The sequence below is a fragment of the Microcebus murinus genome, chromosome 23 (assembly GCF_040939455.1).
Source record: "Microcebus murinus isolate Inina chromosome 23, M.murinus_Inina_mat1.0, whole genome shotgun sequence".
In the NCBI taxonomy this organism is placed as follows: Eukaryota; Metazoa; Chordata; class Mammalia; order Primates; family Cheirogaleidae; genus Microcebus; species Microcebus murinus.
In genome coordinates, this window is record NC_134126.1 from 11,274,015 (window position 1) to 11,295,239 (window position 21,225).

The window sequence follows — 21,225 nt, forward strand, 5'->3', positions numbered from 1 at the left end:
GGATTTTAGTTCTAATCCTACAGGCCTCTCTACTGTTAAGAAATTATAAGTTGAATTTATACATTTGAAGTGTTATGTGACTTTGTATGTTAGGACAATTTCCTAAGCTTGGGAGTCAGATCTAGGCTTAAATCGGAATGCTACCACTTACTAACTTTGTAACCTTGGGGAGAGTTAAATAGCCTCCTTGAACTTAAGTTTCATTAGCAAAAGGGGGGTGATAAATACCTTGCTGTTTTGGTGAGGAATAGATAATAATATAGTACTTTGTTCATAGTTGGATACCTCAGAGAAGTTAGCTTGTACAAAACCATTAAGAGCATTTTAGCTTAAAGGTACTTTAATTAGTGTGAGGGAATTTAAAGTATATGTTTAAATTGTATTTAAAATTTGAAAGATTGATTTTTGTTTGATGGGATAATTAAATTACAGGCTTTAGCAAAATTGTGTGTCTCCACTAATTAATGTTTTTCTTTCAGGTACCTGGCATATTGACAATTTTATGTTCTTTCAGTCATTCATTAATATTCAGAATTGTCTTTAGGTTTAGGAATGTATGAAACACCCCTCTTCCTAGCACATGAAGAAGAGTCAGGTGGCCGGAGTGTTCCCACTACTCCTCTACAAGTAGCAGCCCCAGGTGGGTATCAAGGGCAGATTAGTAGATTTCATGTCTTAATTATAAAAGTAAAATGGAAGCTATAAAATATCTTCTGGCTAAAAATTTTATAAGCTGCAGAGTTAAAATTTTAATTTTTTTTATTGTTTTATTCCTTTTAAAGTGACTGTGTTTACTGAGAGTACCACCTCTGATGCTTCAGAGCATGCCTCTCAGTCTGTTCCAATGGTGACAACGTCCACTGGCACTTTATCTACAACAAATGAAACAGCAACAGGTGATGATGGAGATGAAGTATTTGTGGAGGCAGAATCCGAAGGGTAATTTACTTTACAGTTTTTCCCTGCTTTAAACTCATCAGATTTTGTATTTGTTTTCCTTTAGCTGGAAAAATGTGTTGCGCTCACTTTCAGTAGCATCCTACTAAAAAAACAAACCAAGCCATATGCTTTGAAAGACTCTTTTGCATATAGTAATGTATTTTAGAACTTGAAGATTATTATACAACACAAATAATTTTTAAAACTACTGTCTCCCTGAAAATTGTATGATACATTCTAGATCAGAGTATTTGTTTAAAAATACTGGTACCTTTCCATTAACATAGCTGCTTGAACTTTTCCCTAAGAAAGAAGCCTTTCTGTGAAAATTAGGAATATTGGGAATGACTCACTTTCCATTTAGCAGTGGGCTCTCAAGGGATCCTCATTCTTTATTTGTGCGCATTTAGACTTTGATGCCTAAAATACTGGCTTCATAAAAATGAGATTTTTCTAGTAGTTTTCAAGACATGACTACATTTTTAACACATCAGTTATAAAGTTTAGCAAAAGTATTTTGTGACAAGTCCTCTGGACTTTTTAATAAATCAAAGGAAATGGTGTAATTTAATGTAAAGAGCCATTGGACAGTGATCTTACAGAAGTTTAACTTTCAAGATGGACTCTAATTCTTTATAAGATGAAAAAACTGGACCACCTCATGATCAGAAGCTAGAAGTAGAACCCAGATGTCCTAGGTAGAACTCAAGAACTTTATTTTATTTAACATTTTCTTACAAGAATTATAGGCCAGCTATAGTATATAAGGAAAGCAGGTCTGTTGTTACTCTTTAACACAGTGCTGCTTAATGGGGGAAGTGAAAGACCCTGTTGAGTATATTAGCTGCCATTAATTCCATACAGATGCAGATCACTTTATATATGTCATATCTAACTCACACACTATCACTGCAAAGTATTATCTCCATTATACAAATGAAAAACCTCAGGCACAGAGCATGTTAAAATAACTCTGTTAGGCTATACTGTTGGTAACCAGCTCAGATGGGATTTGAAACCCTCACTCCAGTCCCATGCTCTTTACATTTCACCAGCACTTCTCAACTTCAGCATATAGTCCTAAGAGATACTGCTCAGGTAAATTATTACTAATAACCACTGAAGTTTGCAAATGAATTAAAAACCTGGAGCAGATTCATGTTACTCTTATACTATCTCCCTCACTGGCTTCTCGAGTGGAAGAAGGATGGAGTTGTCACCATAGAGCCAGGAGTTTCACATCCCCAAAGCCTATCTCCTGTGGGCTAGAAGCCTATGGGGAGTTCCTGGTATACTATTAGTAGTGTGACTAATTTGAATTATTTTAGTACTCTGTTCTCCTAAAAAGTTTTGGAATTTATGAAAATCTGGACAATATATATCCTATGAGTGTCAAGAATGTGGAATCCTTGTCAAAAGGAAAGAGGGAAACAAAAAAAGTAAAAACAAAATCTCAAATTGGAACATATCCTTTTGAGAAAAGGAATGAGGAAAAAACAACTTGACCTCTTTTCTTCCCTGCGCCTTTAAAAAATATGTTTGGTTACCAATATCAGAATCTGTAATTTTTAGTTTAAGGGGAGTTTTAGATAATTTAAGTGATAAACTAGATTTTAAAAAGTTTGGAAATAATTTAGGATACATTCTAGAATCAGTTTTATATTTTCTGATCAATTTTTGTTTTCCTTAGTATTAGCTCAGAAGCAGGCCTAGAAATTGACAGCCAGCAGGAAGAAGAGCCTGTTCAGGTATCTGATGAGTCAGATCTCCCTTCTACCAGCCAGGATCCTCCTTCCAGCTCCTCTGTAGGTAAGTTCCTGCTCTTGACTACAGTACAAATGTTATACATCAAATTTGTTTGTGAAAACACTGTCATATTAGTAACAAATCCATAACCTTTTTTTTTTCCTGTACTTTAAAATGCTTTATTTAGAAGGGAAGTTTTTTAATTAAAGGGAACTTGGTTTATACTGAAGTCATTATTCTAAGAATATTCTGACATTGATAACCAGAAATATGGATATGGTGGATCCATCCCAAAAGAATAGTTCCCTTAATGTTTCATCTAGACAAGTGGTTCTCAACATACTGTTCCGTAGAGTTCTTGGGTCTCTTAGAGGTACTACAGGGGTTGTAGGGGATGGGCATATTGGGAGGGAAGCTAAGGAGGGAGGGGTAAGTACTCCAGGCGTCTTGCCTCTGTGTGAACCAGAGCAGCTCCATTTTTGGTTGTTCAGTATACTGGGGTCCTACATGACATTTGATGTGGAGTGCTGAAAGGTAGAAGCTCTGTTGCTTCAAAAAATGTTTGCAGTTTACTGAGGTAAACAGTTTCAGAATTTGGCTTTTCAAATTTGAAGTTAATTTTATTAAAAAAGATATTATGTATCTTTCCTGTAAGAAAAGTTATTCTTTTATATAATAACAATTAGCATTTTTTTTGAGCACTTTCTGTGGTATCAGGCCATATTCTAAGCCCTTTGCATATATATTTACTCTTTTGATTCTCACAACATCTCAGCGTGGTAGATACTCATACCTGTTTCGTAGATGTTGAGACTGAGGCACAGAAAGGACAAATAATATCTTCAAGGCCAAATAACCAATAAGTAATGGATAAGCCAAAATGCAAAATAAAGTTTGGCTCCAGAGACTCTACTCTTAAACAATATACCATACTAGTTTATCTATCTCAAAATTTTTAGGCAGGAAATTACCTTTATTATTGAGGAAATACAGTACTCAGTCATTTACTCTGATTATTTTCATTTTGAATTGTTTATAGGAATAATTCTTGAACTCTGCCATGGAACCTTCACATGATAAGTTGGGGGTGGGAGAAGATAGATCAAGTAGATCATTGTAATTGCCTTGGCTTTCATGGGTATAGGAAGCTATTAGAGAGCTTCAGGCAGAGTAATGACATGATCTGACTTAAAGGCTTAATAGTATGGTTTGGCTGCTATGTAAAGAAGAGATGAAAAATAAGTAATGGACAGAAACAAGGAAAAGGTTTGGAGGCTATTACAATAACTCAAAGTAAAGATGGTGATGGCTTAGGCAGGATGGTAGAGTTAAGACTATGACAAGTGGTTAGATTTGGAATGTATATTTAAATTTGAGCTTGTAGGGTTTGCTAATGATTAGATTTGGGGTGTCCAAAACAGAAGTATCAGATATGATTCATGTTCTGTTGTTTGGGCTATTTGCTAAGGGACCTGATAATTTGTTTTCCATTGTATTTCCCAGCACCTAGCACCATGTCTGATACATGAGTAGTCACCAATTAAATATTTATTAAATTAGTTGAGTGAGTGAATGCAAAAAGCGAGGCACATTTTTTCTTAAATAAGATTTTTTTTTAACCATTTATCCTCTTTTGGTTTGTTAAATGTCCTCTCTTTGCTAAAAAAAAAAATATATTAAATGTAAATGGACATGTCTACATGTTATCCATACATTCATTTAGTAATTAGTTTGTGTCATTATAAGTGCTTCTTGTTTTAACATGCTTTTTTTGTATCTTAATGTTTTTCTCAGATACTAGCAGTAGTCAGCCAAAGCCTTTCAGACGAGTAAGACTTCAGACAACATTGAGACAAGGTGTCCGTGGTCGTCAGTTTAACAGACAGAGAGGTGAATTTCTAATCTACTGATTACATAATAGATGTGAGATAGTGATAAATGAAACACGTTTTCTAATCCTAAGCTTCCCATTTAATTTTTTAAATATTCCAAGGATTAATTAAATAATTACATGTGAAACGTGATATTTGCTAATTTATAAGCTTCTTATAGACAGATTTATATACCATAGATATGATAAATATGTATTTATAGTTTATATATTGATTTCTTTCTTAAATCCCAATTAAGAGTTGAAAAATCTAAAGTATTATAGTGCTATAATCATTTGTTATATCTCTGCCTATTGTCATTGTTTTGTTAAGTATTTTTTATACAACAGAATGAAATTTATGACTTGGTTTTAGCTAGTAAAAAGAATTTAAAATGTTAATAATCTGATTATTGTAATGATTTCCATTAAAGATGTGGAATATCTGTTTCATATCCACAGTGCTTTGATATTTCATATTGAAAATAATCTCTCAAAGAACTTACTAAAATAAGGGAATATCCTAGTTTTGAGCTATCTTTAAAGATGCATTCAATTTTATTCTATTTTTTTCTCTTACAGGTGTGAGCCATGCAATGGGAGGTAGAGGAGGAATAAATAGAGGAAATATTAATTAAATGGTCTATAAACTAAAATAACTGAATAAGATTGTCATCTGTTTTAGTGTAATGATTGTCGCATTTACAGACATTTTTATATTTAAATTGGTATGCTTATCTCAACATTCTTTATTAATAAAATGTATTTCAGTGTCAAAGTTTATTATTCTCTTCTTCATTTTAATTAGTTGACTCTTCCTTTGCCCATCAGTTAAGGACAGTTGTACCAGACTTTGGATAGGGTCTGCCCAGAACGAGTCGTAATTGCTCGTGCTGTTCTACTAGGCACATCGATGTTATAGTATTGATCTAAATGGAAGAGAAATCATTTTTTTAATTAAAAGGAAAAAAGAACACTCAAAACTCAAAAATAATTTGTGCTGATTATTATGCTCAAAGATACTATTTATCATTTTAATATGAGAAATGTTTTTATTAATTAATTTGAACTGACAAAAAAAAAAACCAATTACTTTGACCTTTCTACCTTTCAGCTTTTTTGACCTTTCAAAAGATTGACCTTTCAACATCTTCCAGTAAAATTTGGCTCAACTCTCCTTTTTGAAGTAAGCATTTAAAAAATAACCGAATTAGTCTGAAAAATAATTCACTTAAGTTAATCCTTTTTAACAGTACATTCTGATGTCATTCGTATTATGGAATCATAGGCAGAATAACTTACATTGGTGGGCTTTTCAAAAAAGTGTCCTAGGTAATATAATTTAATTAGTAAAATTAATTTCTCAGAAACTTCTTTCTGATCTTTTAGACTATGTATTGATACAAATGAGTAAAATTTTGTGTCATACAAGGCATCTATTAAATGCCACAGATGATAGAAGTAAAATACTGTTTTCAGTAGCAGTTTTACTCAAGTAGTTGGATGTTTTATTATAATTTCGTGAAGGTTAGAGCAGAATTGAATGGCAGTACCATTCAGTTTAATTGAAATACAAGCAAAAACCTAAAAACTCTTTTTCACAGCAATGAGAATACTATAGTTTAAATTCTCACTTTCGGTCACCATTACATAGTTGGTGTTTTTGCTGTGATTATATTCATATTTTCACAAGTGATATCACCTCCTTAAGAAGCTATCAAAGTTATGCTTAATGACTTACCTTTAGAAAAGGCATAATAGTCGTAGCCATCAGGTTTTCTGATATTGGGTAGTGAGATAGCTGAGGTAACCATATTTGGAAGTCCTCTCCACAGTGTACTCACTTTAACTTCATTATGAAGGAAACCTGCAGATGACATTTTTAATAAAAGGTATCAAATTAAAAGACAATATCTTGGAAAGAGCCAGATGGACCTGGGTTTTTTTTTTGTTTGTTTGTTTGTTTGAGACAGAGTCTCGCTTGTTGACCAGGCTAGAGTGAGTGCCGTGGCGTGAGCCTAGCTCACAGCAACCTCAAACTCCTGGGCTCAAGCAATCCTTCTGCCTCAGCCTCCCGAGTAGCTGGGACTACAGGCATGCGCCACCATGCTCGGCTAATTTTTATATATATATTAGTTGGCCAATTAATTTCTTTCTATTTATAGTAGAGACAGGGTCTTGCTCTTGCTCAGGCTGGTTTCGAACTCCTGACCTCGAGCAATCCGCCCGCCTCAGCCTCCCAGAGTGCTAGGATTACAGGCGTGAGCCACCGCGCCCAGCTTGGACCTGGGTTTTAATCTCAGTTTATTCACTTAGTAGCTGTTACTTAGGTAAGTTATTTAACTTCAGTGCTTCAGTTTTTGCCCTCTGATACAGCACTGATAGCTACCTTTTAGAACTGTTGAGGGCTGCAGATTTGTATATAATGTTCTTGGTAAGAAGTACTTGACAAATAGTATTTGTTACAACTAACAAAGCTGAGTAAACTGTTTTCCTTACCCACAAAGAAAAAGAAAATATTGCTCTGTTTATTCAGTAAGGCAAGTTGATGTGTTTTGCATAAATAATCTTAAATTATTAGGTCACTATTTATATTTAATAAGCCTTACTCTATAAGAACCTATATTATGTTTACTTTATGTTTAAGAATTTTTAACACAATAAAAATCTTACCTTTGTCTTGATAAACAACTCTGACTGGTGAATATTGAATTCTGATGACATGTGTTTGAGAAGGTCCTACAGCTCGTTCAAAGCGACGTCTCCTAACCTGTGTCGTTTCTCCGTACACTGGATAATGTATAGCAGGCCTTCTTCCAGGGCACTTCCTGACAGGTTCCTGTTTATAAGTATACTGCTGAACGCTACCACCTGTTATGTGTGAGAAAGTCACATAGAATATGAAAATTGATTTAACTCTCCCAGATAGAAAAGAACTTTTACAAAGTGGAAAAAATGATCAATTTTTTCTTGTTTTCATAAAATGTCTAGATATTAATAATGGATATTAATCAAGGGTATTAAAAATAATTACTAACTGTGAAATACTTGTTGAATGCATAAACGCAACAAATTGCATAGTTATATATTTAACATTAATTGAAGGTAAATGATGACATTCCGTCAGTGACCTGAAAACTCAGATGAACCTGACAAGACATCTAAATACTTTTTACAACCTTCAATTTTGATTTTTTCCTTGAAAATATTTGATTTCAGCCGTTAAAGATATCTTTTGACAGTAAACCCAGTAATACATTAAAAAATTAAATAAAAATCAATTCTTTAAAAGTTTTATAATTTTGTCAATTATATAACACATACCTCTCTTGAAGAAATACACAGATTCAGGCCTGTTCTTGTATTTAGCTATTGAAAGAGCTCCCACTATTTTTCCATTTAGTCCTCCAAATCCTTTTACAATTTGCTTGGGATACCCTGCATCTTTTATATCATTCGTGAAACGCCAGTACTGAGAATCCTGACAATTTAAAAGAGAAAATGATGTTAACAGCTTTGAAAAAGGTTAGTAACTCATTTTTAGATTTAAGTGTAGGAAGAAAGTGTTAACATTATTTAAATGTTGTAATATGTTGACCATTAATGTTATCAAATTAAGTATTTATGATTAAATTTTGATTATAGAGTAATTAAAATGTGGAAACACGTCTGAATTGGAGGGTAAAATGGTTCATGTTGTCATAATGCAGTTACTATTTACTGACTTCTCTCATAAAGATATTTTTGTTACCTTAAAGAAGAAAGTTTTTCCTTCACAGTTGCATCTAGTAAAAACAGTATCAATGGGGGAAGGAATACCCCAGACTTCAGTAATTCTGCGAGCTGGAGACGGAGGACTGAATGGATTTAGCATCCAGAAATAATGACCTAAAATTTAAAGAGAGACATCAGCCTATAAGCTGGGTACTAAAACCTATTCCAAAGAAACCAAAATGAAAAAGTTTTAAATGGTTATAAAAAAAAATTATATTATGCATTGTATGACTGGAAGTTTAGGCAGTTACAGAAGATAATATTTGAACATTTCTGAAAGTAGGTATTTCTCAAGTCCAGAGAAATCTAGCATAACCTTTGAGCTATCTTAGTTTTCCAGTTTCTCTAGAAAGAGCCTTTTGGCTTTTTCTTTTAGAATTAAGGAGTTACAACTTAATGACTATGAAAATCTCTTCAGAGTATTTACTGTGTGAGCATGTTTTCAGATTTAATCTAAATATATTTTAAGAAGCCTAGACTAGTAGAGAATTAACATGAAATAATTGCTTTTCTCCTGTTACTCTTCCACAAAGAATGTAACACTTTTGAACACATCACAGCTTAGATGTTACTTTCAAATAAAACAAAGCAGGGAATACAAATTCTTATGTCATTTCATTTGATATGAAAGTAAAATTTGAACTACCTTTTAAATCCTAACAGTAGGAGAAAAGCCTCTGTAGTATCAATTTAAGGTTTTTGGTTACTTCAATTTATCTAATTTTACTAATCCAATATTTTGGTTATACTGTCAAGTTCTCATTGTGTGAGGTAGATTTACCAATCAGGTGCCCCTCCAGAAAGTTCAGCCCAAACTAGCACTCCTCCATGGCTTTGGTTCTCATAAATGCCAAAACAAAATGATGGGAAGAAAGAGAAATGTATACATCACCTCGGAATGCAACTAATGTCCCGTTACGCAGGGTAGTCAGTCCATCTACTGGCTTACCATTGCATAAATTGGTCTCATCTAAACAAATTAACAAAAAACAAATATATAGAACTGAATGAGAAAAGTATGTTATTTTCAAGTCCTCCCACAGGATTCCATTTCCTGTTTACCCTGTTCTAAGATCTTGAAGGGCACGGTTTGAGGTGATTGCATTTCAGAGGTGAAAGAAGTGATATACTTCGTAATTCCCTTGTACTTAAAGGTGATACTACGGTATTCAAAAGTATATATAAAATAAGTTATTATGAATTTAAATGGGCCAGGTTACCTTGATCTTCAGGTAAATTAGACATTTTTTGGATGTGTGAACTCAATGTGCAATTCCATTTCTGATTGCTTTTGGGTTGGTTTCGAAAAGAATACTACAGATTTTTTTGACAGTACCGTGTCTGCTTCTTACAGACACAGAAACACTAAATTCCTAGCCCTGGATTATTACTCAATTTCCTAAAGACTGATTAAGCTTACTATGATTGTTCCTCTTCTGACCTACAGGGGAACTGTAAAACTTCACAAGTTAATAAGGTCTGGGTTCTAGGTAATATATCTTAGTACAGTGATCCTAAATCAGGGCATTCTGGTTAAGATAGATGTAAATAAACATTACTAGTTTTAAAAATGAAAGTGGTTCTTATTACCTGAAAGCATAGGGTTGATGACAATGCCTTGATTTTGTCCTCTCACTGAATAATCAATGCCTGGAATAACTATAGGAACTAACACCGGGGGCCTAGGTATCATGTGAGGTTTTTCTTCTGCACCATCTGCATCGTCATTCTTTGGATATACTTCATCTATTTCTGAATTTGGAGTTTGGTTAGGGCTGGTGGTGGTTTGAAGCCTGGTTTCTGCTAAAGATGTAGGGTTCAATTCAGGCATTGTAGTCATCTTTGGAGGAGTTGGTGTTGTCTTTGGTTTTCTCACTCTATCTGTTGGTCTTGGTTTTTTGGTAGAAGTGGGCTTTTTGGGTGCTTTAGTTGGCTTTTGGGGTTTAGGAGTTGTCGCTTTAGAATTAGTAGTTGTATCTTTTGGTTTAGCTGTTTCTTTAGGTGTTTTCGTAGTCGTCTCAGTTGTAGTAGTTGTCTTTTTTGTTGCAGTAGTTACTTTGGGTGCAAGAGTTGTTGCTTTAAGAGTAGTAATTTTGACTGATGTGGTATCTTGAGTTGTGGTAGGTGTTACCTGTGTGGTTGTACTTGTTTTGGATTCAGTTGTTTCTTTTGTAGTTGCTGTCTCTTTTGTTGTAATCTTAGGTGCTGCTGTTGTAATTTCAGGAACAGTATGTATGTCTTTTTCTGTTGTCTTGTCTTGAGCTGTTGTAGTCATTTGGGGTTTGGTCACTGCAGGAATCTTAGTTGTAGGTACAGCAGGATCCTTGGGACTGTTTTCAGGAGGATTTGGTGTGGGTCCTGCGGAGAACTCGGGAGTTGATTCAGGAGGGGTCTTAGGGGTAGCAGGAGGCTCCATGGTGGTAGTTGAAGTAGAAGCCTCTGACGTGGTTGGAGCAGGCTCCTTGGGTGTGGTGGGTGTGGGCTCCTTGGGGGTATTTAGAGCAGGGTCCTTGGAGGTGGTAGGTACAGGCTCCTTGGGGATAGTAGGAGTAGGTTCCTTGGGAGTGGTAGATGTGGGCTCCTTGGGATCAGTAGGTGTGGGCTCCTTGGGGATGGTAGGTGTGGTATCCTTGGAGGTAGTTGGAGCAGAGTCCTTGGGGGTGGTAGGTTCAGGCTCCTTGGTGGTAGCAGGTGTAGGCTCCTTAGGGGTGGTGGGTGTAGGCTCCTTGGGGGTGGTGGATGCAGGCTCCTTGGGGGTGGTGGGTGCAGGTTCCTTGGGGGTGGTGGGTGCGGGCTCCTTGGGGGTGGTGGGTGCGGGCTCCTTGGGGGTGGTGGGTGCGGGCTCCTTGGGGGTGGTGGGTGGGGGCTCCTTGGGGGTGGTGGGTGCGGGCTCCTTGGGGGTGGTGGGTGCGGGCTCCTTGGGGGTGGTGGGTGCGGGCTCCTTGGGGGTGGTGGGTGCAGGCTTCTTGGGGGTAGTGGGTGCAGGCTCCTTGGGAGTGGTAGGAGGTTGTTCCTTAGGGGTGGTGGGTACAGGCTCCTTAGGGGTGGTGGGTGCAGGCTCCTTAGGGGTGGTGGGTACAGGCTCCTTAGGGGTGGTGGGTACAGGCTCCTTAGGGGTGGTGGGTGCAGGCTCCTTGGTGGTAGTGGGTGTCGGCTCCTTGGTGGTAGTGGGTGCAGGCTCCTTGGTGGTAGTCGGTGCAGGCTCCTTGGGGGTGGTGAGAGCAGAGGCTTTGGTTGTAGTTTCAGCTTTGGAGGTAGGTTTAGCAGGCACTTCAGATGTGGGTGCTAAATCTTTAGCAGATGTTTTCTCTGCACTCCGTGTCTCTTTAGCTGAAGTCTCTTTTGTGCTAGTTGAAGTCTGTTTATTTGTTACAGTAGTCTCTTTAGTTTCAGCTTTTGTTTCTTTATTGTCTGTCAAAGATGTCTCTTCAGATGTATCAGAATTAGGTGGAAGACTGGATTTAGGGGTTACTGGTTTTGCTGTTGTAATCTTGGGAGATGTAGTAACTTTATTGGGTTGGGTGGTAGGAATGTCAGGATTATCTGGGCCACTTCCAGCTTCCTCTTCAGCTGGTGGTTCTGGGGTAGGTTTTTTTTTAGGAGTTCTTTTCTTGTTATCTTTTACTAGAGGAAAAAATAGACATCTTGTTATTTTAGAATAATTTTTTCTTTTAATAGTGACCTAAAGATCCCATCTTTATCATTGACTAGTTGTGTGTTTCTAGGCAAATTGCTAACCTCTAATATATCCATTAATTTACTGTGAAATGGTAAATATTCAACCTATCTTGTTGGGCTGCATGATGTAAGGAATGAAAAGTACAAGTGAAACCCTATACAGTTAATACAGAGAAGTTTTAGTGGCAATATTGAAATCAACAACATGATCAGTAATTCATCTCGTCAGAGTACTAATTCATCTCTATATAATGCTCTTGACCCCTCACTTTTTCTACTCCTCTTGTTCTTCAGTGCCCAGTGCCCTTTCCTTCCTCCCTCTGTCTCTCCCCTCCTTCCTTCCTTCCTTCTTTCCTTTCTTGTTTTCTTCCTCCCTTCCCTCCTTCCTTCCTTCCAACATCTAGTTGCACTGTATCAATTACCGTATAGGCCTCTTCAGCCAGCTCTGAGGAAATCTCCCCCAATTATCCCCAAAGCCCCTGCTGAGCCCTGTTCTCATACCTAGGCCTATTAGCTGCTCTCTGTCCTCTGCTTAACTAAACTTGACAGTCCCTGGAGACAGGGAGTAGCAGCCATGGCAGCAGAAAGACCCTATTTTGCAGAATTTCCCATAGCAGCTACCCCATAGGAGAACTACAAAGCCCAAGGGGCACTTCACTGAGATGAATTCCATTTAGCTAACATGTATTACACTTTTATTGTGTGCAAGATTTTCTGGATGACTATGATTAAATATCTGGCTATTCAGCTAGAGAGAATGCTTCAGAGGAAATCTCAACCACCCAGGAAATGGAGTTCTCTAAAACTCTGTTGTCCAAAATCCAGTATTTCCTGGAGAAAGAGAACATATTTTGGAACTTGAAGAAATAATAAAGAGAACAGAGAGAATCTCCTTTCAGGCAGTAATAGCCTACTCTGTGGCACATTCTCTACTAGAGAAAAATCAGCCAGATATAATTTCTAGGAAAATAGTAAAGAGGATCTGTAAAATGTGGATAATATTCCCCTTCTTAGAGGTTTATGAGAATTTAATGGATTAATATTTGTAAAAACATTTAAGCAGCATATAAGTGTTTGTTTAAAAAAACAAAAGGCTGGGGAGGGGAAAATGAAAACAAGGAAGATAGAGGAAAGGGAAGAAAGCAAAATGCTAACAGGTAGACAGGAATTGCAGTAGAACACCATAAATAATCATCTCGGGTACCATCCCGTGGTTCCACAGTCACTGCTTGTCCTTTGCTTTTAAGAGTGGCCTCGCAGCTATTTGGTACTAATTTCCTGTAGGAAGTATTCATTTGGTACTTTCTAAGATAATTTTTATAAAGTTATATACCCGCCCCCATATTTTGAGATACTCTCATTCTACCAACACACATTACTTTTAAATAATCATTGTTAATATGGCATTGATATAGTCTTTGATCTTTATCAATGCTCAAACCTTTGGGTTTCTTCTGTAATTCTCTATTAGCAGCTGAATTTTTGGAAGACTTGACTTTCCGAATAGTTGAAGAAGAAGAGGAAGAGGAGGAGGAGGAGGAGGACTCTTGATTTTCAGAAACAGAATGTTCTATAAATCAAATAAAAAAGGTTGATCACACCAACTGTGATTTCAAACAAAAAAGAACTGCCAGTCCAAATGCAATAAGAAATTCTGTTTACTGATCTACAAATATCTGTGTTCTGCTTTTGTTTACAAATAACATGATGAACTGCTCTTTTGTCAGAAGCAAGGAACCTGAGCTTATCACAGATATTAGTACTACAACTAATATCTCTCAACTTTACCATAGTTGCCAAAATTTCTCACAGAATCCAATTATTCTACAAAGAAAATCATGGGGTTGTTTTTATATTTATTTTTTACGTAACATTTATCCCTTCTGACTTTTTCTAATCCAGACTAATGCTAGGTTTGGTAAATAAGAAAGACTATAAATAACTGAGGGTTTACAATTTGTTTTAAACTTTGACTTAAAGCGAAGTCAAACAAAGTTATCGAGTAATGAGCCTTTCATGACTCCTAAGATTACCCTGTTCTCTGAGAACAGTCTTATGTAAGTAGTCCACCTACAGGGCATTTTGTCTAAGAAATAGCTTCCTTTTGTTGCATCTGCCATCTTCCTACCTTCTGTTATTTCCTCTGATTCTACAACTTTCTTAGTCTTCTTCTTGTCTGGTGATTTGGGTGAACGTTTGGTTGTTGATTTGATGTTTGGACGTGCTCCTGGAGGCTGAGGTGCAGTCTTGGAAGATGGTGGTGATGTGGGATTATGCACTGAGGCCAAGCAAGACAGGTCAGTTAACATCCTGGTTATATTCATGAGCAACCCTAACTGAAAAGCACAGATGCATCTGGCTTCAAGAGTAGATGCTGGTGAAAGCCACTGCAGGCAGGCTCTAGCACAACACTAGTGGCTCCAAACCTATTCATGCTGAGGATGCATTGTTATAAAATATTTGTTCTCAGATTGAAAGTTATGACTGGGAGCAGTCTCAGGAAATCAGAAAACCTGAATTCCTGTCCTAGTTCTACAAGCCTCTATCACTGTGACCTTGGGCACATAGGCTAACTCATCTTGAACCTCATTTTCTTGTCTACAAACAGATGTTTATTCCAGATGGTCTCTGAAGGTATTTGCTTGCCTAAAAAAATTAATTCTATAAGCTTTATCTTCTGTAATTATAAAAATAATACTGCATGTGGATGACAGGATATTTATGCTCTTGATAAGAGTATAATTACATTTTTCCTATTTTCATGTTCATTTAAATCAAATGATATGAATTTACCTTTCAGTTATTTTTTAATTACAAAAGTTCTATATGAATATTTATTCTTGTGAAAATTTCACACTTTCACATTACACTTTTCCTCAAAATGCGCTTCCCTTCCAAAGATAAGCAGCCATTAATATTTTGGTGTAAATCTTTTTAACTTTTTATCCCCTTCACTCCTACCCCTTTTCATATCTAGATGAGAAGACATACAGCATTTTTTGATCATTAGGAACCAGAAGAAAGGAAGAGGAATTTCTGAAAGATAAGAAAACAGAGAGCAATGGGGACTCTCTAGTACAGAAGAACTGTGATAAATCCTGCTACTCCCACCAGATATCTGCTCGGAACTTTATTGCTATAGACCCCATGAGCTAACCACTGTTCTTGTTTCTCCTCCCACCTAACAAGAACATCAACTATCTCAAACAGCTCTGCCATGTAGTAGCTAATGCTCTTGGGCAAAACAGTGAGTTACCTTCTTGCACTCAAGTTTTCTCACCCACATTCAGAAGCACTTGGACAGCTGTGATTCCTTCAATGCTTAAAATGCTTTGATTTTTAGGTAGTTGCCTATAAGCCATATTTATATTGAAACAACTAAGTGGTGAGTCTCAAAATAACTTAAAAAATGAAGTCTTGAAGCTCTGAGTGGTTCCATTATTTTGGGAGCCTGATTGATGATTGCTGTAAATGAAGTTGCTTGGCATTGCCTTCATCACTTTTTTTCAATGAGTTCTTCCTAAACCTTAGATAATCTGACCCAACACTTCATAGCGTAAAGTACTGTCTTTAGTAAAGTGTTCTCTCAGTGCTTCATCACTCTCTAATCATCTTTCCTCTCCACCCATTCTCTGCCCAAAATAGATTCTTAGCTTTTTGTTTTGCAGCCAAAACAATTATCAGGGTAAGGAGTAAATATGTGTCTCTCATCATGGGGCCTTCCAAAAGCTACAGGAATGTTGAGCTCTGAGTTGGGCGCTTTTTTTGTTTGATGTTTTGTTTTTTCCACCTGGTTTCATGAGCCCTAAGTTTTGATTACAAGGGTGTTGTCTTCATTATTTTTGGAATGCTTTCCAATGGAAACATTGAACAGTTAAGAAACATCCCTCAACTCTGCCGATTAACAGTTTTTCACTGTTTTTCCACTGTTTTAAAGGAGCGGGAAGTGCAGCCTTGTTTAAATAAAATGATAAGATTATGCAAGCAATGCTTATTTTCACTTTTACCTCCCCAAATATTCTCGTTTTAACAAAGTAGGATTTAAGACAAACATTTGATACAAGAAAATTCATTATTTAAGTATATTTTTTCAATCTTTTTTTTTTTTTTTTTTTTGTAACAAGTGGAGGGTGTTGTTATACTCTCAGAGTACTCCTTCAGGACCTATAACCAGAGAGGAGGATCTGAAATGGAGCTATCCTTTTTGACGGTCATGTACAGACACTTGAGCAGAGACTACTGAGGAGACTGTAGAGATGGGAAGGAACATATAACTGACAGTTGACTTTTTAGCAGATTTGCCCGTAATTTTAGTGGCTTAAACTACTTCGCAAATTTACTTGTTTAGAAAAGCTAAAAGTGTCGATTCTATCCTTATATATACATTCAAACATTGAGGCCAAAAGCACAGATAGCTCGAAGAACAGTTGACTTTGTGAAATCAGCAAGGGTGAGACAAGAAATCATCAAATGAGTTGATTACTGTTGATTTAACCTGAAATTGAACCACATCTGAGGGAAAAAGCATGTACACTCTGTCCCATCCTCTCTGTGACTTAGTCTCCTGTCTCCCAGAGCCCAACTGAGCCTGCAGCTGCTGTTGTTGGAAGATGCTTTGCTTCTTTAATTCATCTCCATGAAACAAAATTGTTATGAAATAGTTGATGAGTTAGTAAAATCAAGACCTTAGATGGACTGCATGTTAAAGCATGTTAAATGTTATCAGTGACACTGGGATCGGTGCACAGAGCAGCCGTACTGAGAGACATTGGTCAGTACTGTGATGCTTACCTTCTTCACAGAAATTCTCGTAGTCGGAGCAGCACTTGCCATACTTCTTACACTGGGAGTCACAGTCACACTCCCTTCCTCTCGCAAAGGACTCAAAGCAGCGGCCTTTACAGGAAAGCTCTACCCAGAGCACAAGAAAACATTGCGGATTATTATGCATGAAGCCCTACCCGTGTGCTTGGTAGCCATTTCTCATTTCATAGCTGACTAGAGTTCCAACAGTGCATGTCTCAGTCTTTTATTTAGAATGTGAAGTACATGATCCAGTTAAAGATGGATGGTGTCCCAAATGGAGACAGCCCAAGTCGAGAAAGAAATATGATGACTTAGAGTAACTTTTCATGTCCTTTAAGGCTCCAAAAGACACCTCAGTGCTACCTGAGTCATTTATATGTATGGACAATAGAAAATTGGGAAATGTCTGCATAGTGAAGGGACTTCCATGAAATCCCTCCATCGTCTCTTCACACCATTGCTTTGTAATTCATTTATATTAATTAAATATTCAGATCTTATGGCAATATATTCCAAAGAGGTGGCTTAATATAAATGGGTCACAATTTGGATTTGAAAATTATTTATAATGCAGAGACCTTTATGATGACAAGCTAGGCAGAGTGCAAAGATAAAGGATTTCAGTCTAATCCCATGGTGTGGACTGTAAAAGTGAGGCCTGCTCATTTCAAAAAAAGCCTTGTTTAGAGGTACAGTGACTCACCAAGGCCTGTTAGAAATAATTACCTTAGCCAATACACAAATTGTGCAACAATATTTATCAGTTTCACATGCAAATTGTAAAGCAATTATAACTCTAAATAATTTTAATTATAATTTTCATAAATTGAATATGAAATGTTTTCTGTGTTAATGAGAAAATGACCCCAAAATATGTTCACGTGAAATACCACCCATAACTTAAAAGTCAGACCTTTGGGTTTTAACGGAAACTCATCATTATTAACAGTAGTACTTTATAGAGCCTTTTTTAGATAATTTAAAAACATGTTAATATCAAAAAGTCAAATAGTAGACAAGATTAGTCTATGCTATGAATTCTTTTGATGAACTTACTAAAAGACTCTAAGCAATTACATTTCCGATCATTAGTAAATAATTACCCATTACTAACTACTTAATGTCTCCTGAGTCACAGTGTTGTCTCTATTTAAAACAAGACATTTTACTTGAATTAGTAACCTTGTGCAAGTGACAGATTTCCAGGCTCCTCTTACCCTCCCCCAGTAATCACAAGCCTTGACACCATCCGTAAGGACAGAGCACCGCAACATTTATGCAAGTGAAGGGAAAGGCACTTAAGCAAAGGAAGCAAAATGGCGCGGGAAAACAGCGCTGCAAAGGGGTGCAAGGGGCGGCTCACTGCGCAGCCTCGCTTGACAGGATGAGACACCAGCTCTCGGGACTTACCCACAGTGCAGACTCTCTTGAAATCAGGGCAGCACTCCATGTAGTGTTGACAGTTATAGTCACAGTTGCAGGTGGCATCTCTAGAATACCCTTCCCCACATCTCCCTGCACAGCTTGATAAATCTAAAATTATACAATACTAGCGTAAATATGGCCAGACCACAGAGAGGGAGAGATCTAATGAGGGGGACAAAGCCGCTTTGTTGAGAGAATTGTATCAATTGGGGAAATGTTGGAATGATGGTTAGCAACAGGCCCAGTCAATAATTGGCTGATCTTTGATGTGATCTTGATCATGTCACTTTATTCTTCGCTAGGCTTGAGAAGATAAATACACTTTTGAAATCGGGCAAAGTAATGGCTCTGCTAAAGAGAGTGATATTCCTAACGGAGAAGTGGCTATGGCTATGATGATTACCAGCTGCCATTTATTGAGCATCTCTGTGCCAGGTACTGAGTCAAACATTGTCCCTAATGCTTATGAAAATGTTTCCAGGAGAGTATTAGTATCCCTTTTTTAGAAATAAGGAAGCTGAAACACAGAAATTTTAATAACTTGCTCAATGGCACACAGCTAATAGTTCTAGTATACCTATATTACAGGTCAATTAATATCTATTAATTATTTGTACTGACTTCTTTTATAAGTGCCCTAATTTGGATAATAAATTATATAGTCATCTTAAGTAAACAGTCCATCCAGAATTTGGACTCTGATGTATCTGACTCTAAAACCCCAGCTTTTTCCACCCAATTACATTGCCTCTCATTCCTGATGCCGAGTTTAAAGCAAGCTGGTTATGCCAGCATGAACTTTACTAGGCATTCTCCTCCTTTATTGTTGGGAATAACTGGATACTTTAAATGTTGGGAACACCAGATGCTTAGAACCACTGCTAAAGTTAGTACAAAATAGTGAACTCTTGAAATAGCATCTGGACTTGAATATAAAGGTCACGAATGGAGTTTTTCTGGACAGAAACAAACAATAACAAAAGCACAATTATCCTCTAATTTGTTTTAAAATAAATCTTGGAAAACAACACCTTAGAAACCTCCCTGAGAGTTGACCGCAGCAACATAACAATGGAATCCGTCTCTGGAATAGAAATTGGCAGATGCAATGTCCTAAATCCATAGAGGAATGTTGAAACACACTGAAAAAAAAATCTCAAAAGAATAGAGTCCAGGAAAGTTAAAGTCTGAATATGCAAATACAACAGTAAATAGTAGGACAACTTTCAGGTCTTTTTGCATGCATATATGCATAAGACATGAAAATGCATATATAGTATATATATATAAATATATATAAAGAAAAAAGAATGAGAAGAGGTTGAGAAAGCAAGAGAAGCAGACAACATCAAAAGAGTGTTCTTTTACAGTTGGCAGATTTCTTAAATAAGAAATCAGTTATCTTTACAGGAAAAGTTTATTTTCATAAATTAAATGTCCTACTTTTGTTCCTGTTAATTTTAACGACTAATCTTAATTTCATTTGTTTAAAGGAAAGTAAAATGGTTTTAGTGAAAACTTGATTGTATTACAGAGGAAAAGGTAATTTAGGAAATGTGCCCAGTTTTGTGAGCCTTGTAGTAATATTATGAGAGAGCTGAAGGATCTGGAGATACCAGAGTAGTCATAATTCCTTATGAAATATTCATATTTGCTTTCATGTGTTTTTCCATCTTTTCTTATCTAAGCAATTCTGCAACTATGCCTGTGCAGGCAGTTATCTCCCATATTCAGGTTTCATAAGAATTTTAGTTATTTTACTGGAACTGTCTACTTTAGAAATGTAATTTCACCATAACAGTCATGAATCTTGATTTTTCTTCTCTCAGATTTTGCTTATCAAAAGAAAAAAAAAGGAAAAGAGAGATCTTGGTGTTGTTACACTGATCAATCTAGATCTCATGCAAGCAACTTTTGCTAATGTGATTACAGTGAATGTTCTTAACATTCTTTAAGAAGGAATAACAAGAACTGTTCGTCCAGGACTGACTCTGTTCTGGGAGGTCCATGAATAGTTCAATATTGTAACACAAAATGACAGTCACATTTGTATAAGTCTATATCTGAACAAATAGTCCTTATAATAGAAAATACTTTCAAGATTAATAAAATACCATTTGAAACATTGTAAATGTTCATTATAATATGATATCTTTGTCTACATGATGCCAAAATAAGTTATTTATCAATGATTTACTTGATGTAAAAGACTAGTTAAATTTTTTTGTCACCATACAGGCAAAAATTATATGATAAATATTGTACTTTTAGTTATTTTGATGATATTGTATAGCTCCAGTATAGTTTTATCATATGTCTGAATTTTTTAAACTTTTGGAAGAACCAGAGGAATAATGAAAACCATAATTATTCTGTACAAAAGCTCAAAATTTCTTGAAAGTTTTCATAATGCAGAAGAAAAAGGTGAGAATTCCAAATCATTCCTACATATGCTTCATATGTTTCACATTTTATTAAGGTATCAATTTCTAAAATATCAATTTTTAGAAATTAATTTCATTTGTTAAAAATCAGGACAATGACTAGCAATAGTTGTTAAGCAAAAGTATTTTTGATGGTTAAGTTACCTTGAGATGAAACTTGCTGAATCAAAAAAACAGAAAGCAGCAGCAATACGTGAATGGGAAATATTTTCCACTCCATGGTTGTTTTCAGGTACTACACCCTTGCTGAAAATAAAATACAAGTATCAGAAAACTGCTCTTTTATCTCACCACTGACTTTTGCTTGTGTTACACACAAGGTTTTAATAACTTTAAAATGTAATTTAATAATAAAAATATCCCATTCTTGAAACAACTCTTTTTAAAGTAATTCTATAGAAAATATCTGACCATTATATTCACTCTTATGCAGAACAAATCATCATTACCCTCAGTTATGTTATTGACCATTTTAATACCTTAAAAATCTCCAACATAGAAAACAGACTTACCTTAAAACCCTATTCAAAGTGTAGCATATAT

The 21,225-nt window shown here is 36.1% G+C and overlaps 2 protein-coding genes across 5 annotated transcripts in view; one reads left to right on the forward strand and one right to left on the reverse strand.

Annotated features, from left to right (window-relative positions):
* Nucleotides 1–5,338, forward strand: part of TPR (translocated promoter region, nuclear basket protein) — an 87,390-nt gene extending 82,052 nt beyond the window's left edge. Inside the window, exons 50-54 of the mRNA XM_075997013.1 lie at nucleotides 545–640; nucleotides 783–939; nucleotides 2,630–2,748; nucleotides 4,480–4,575; nucleotides 5,138–5,338. Of these exons, the coding sequence (XP_075853128.1) occupies nucleotides 545–640; nucleotides 783–939; nucleotides 2,630–2,748; nucleotides 4,480–4,575; nucleotides 5,138–5,193 (524 nt within the window). The 3' untranslated portion in view covers nucleotides 5,194–5,338. The remainder of the gene's footprint in view (nucleotides 1–544; nucleotides 641–782; nucleotides 940–2,629; nucleotides 2,749–4,479; nucleotides 4,576–5,137) is intronic.
* Nucleotides 5,281–20,925, reverse strand: PRG4 (proteoglycan 4). 4 transcript variants are annotated; one of them, XM_075997014.1, is made up of 12 exons: nucleotides 20,827–20,925; nucleotides 18,224–18,346; nucleotides 16,799–16,918; nucleotides 14,136–14,285; nucleotides 13,449–13,577; nucleotides 9,920–11,953; nucleotides 9,222–9,299; nucleotides 8,307–8,443; nucleotides 7,880–8,036; nucleotides 7,229–7,426; nucleotides 6,297–6,422; nucleotides 5,281–5,484 (listed from the first exon to the last, which is right to left on the reverse strand). In XM_075997014.1, exons 1-12 carry the CDS (start codon nucleotides 20,900–20,902, stop codon nucleotides 5,387–5,389), a joined length of 3,426 nt encoding a protein of 1,141 aa, XP_075853129.1. In that variant the 5' UTR covers nucleotides 20,903–20,925; the 3' UTR covers nucleotides 5,281–5,386. The 4 variants fall into 4 exon arrangements, with proteins under 4 accessions (XP_075853129.1, XP_075853131.1, XP_075853130.1 ...); XM_075997016.1 differs by lacking the exon at nucleotides 13,449–13,577; XM_075997015.1 differs by lacking the exon at nucleotides 18,224–18,346 and having other exon boundaries at nucleotides 20,827–20,910.
* Between the last annotated feature and the right edge of the window lie 300 nt (nucleotides 20,926–21,225).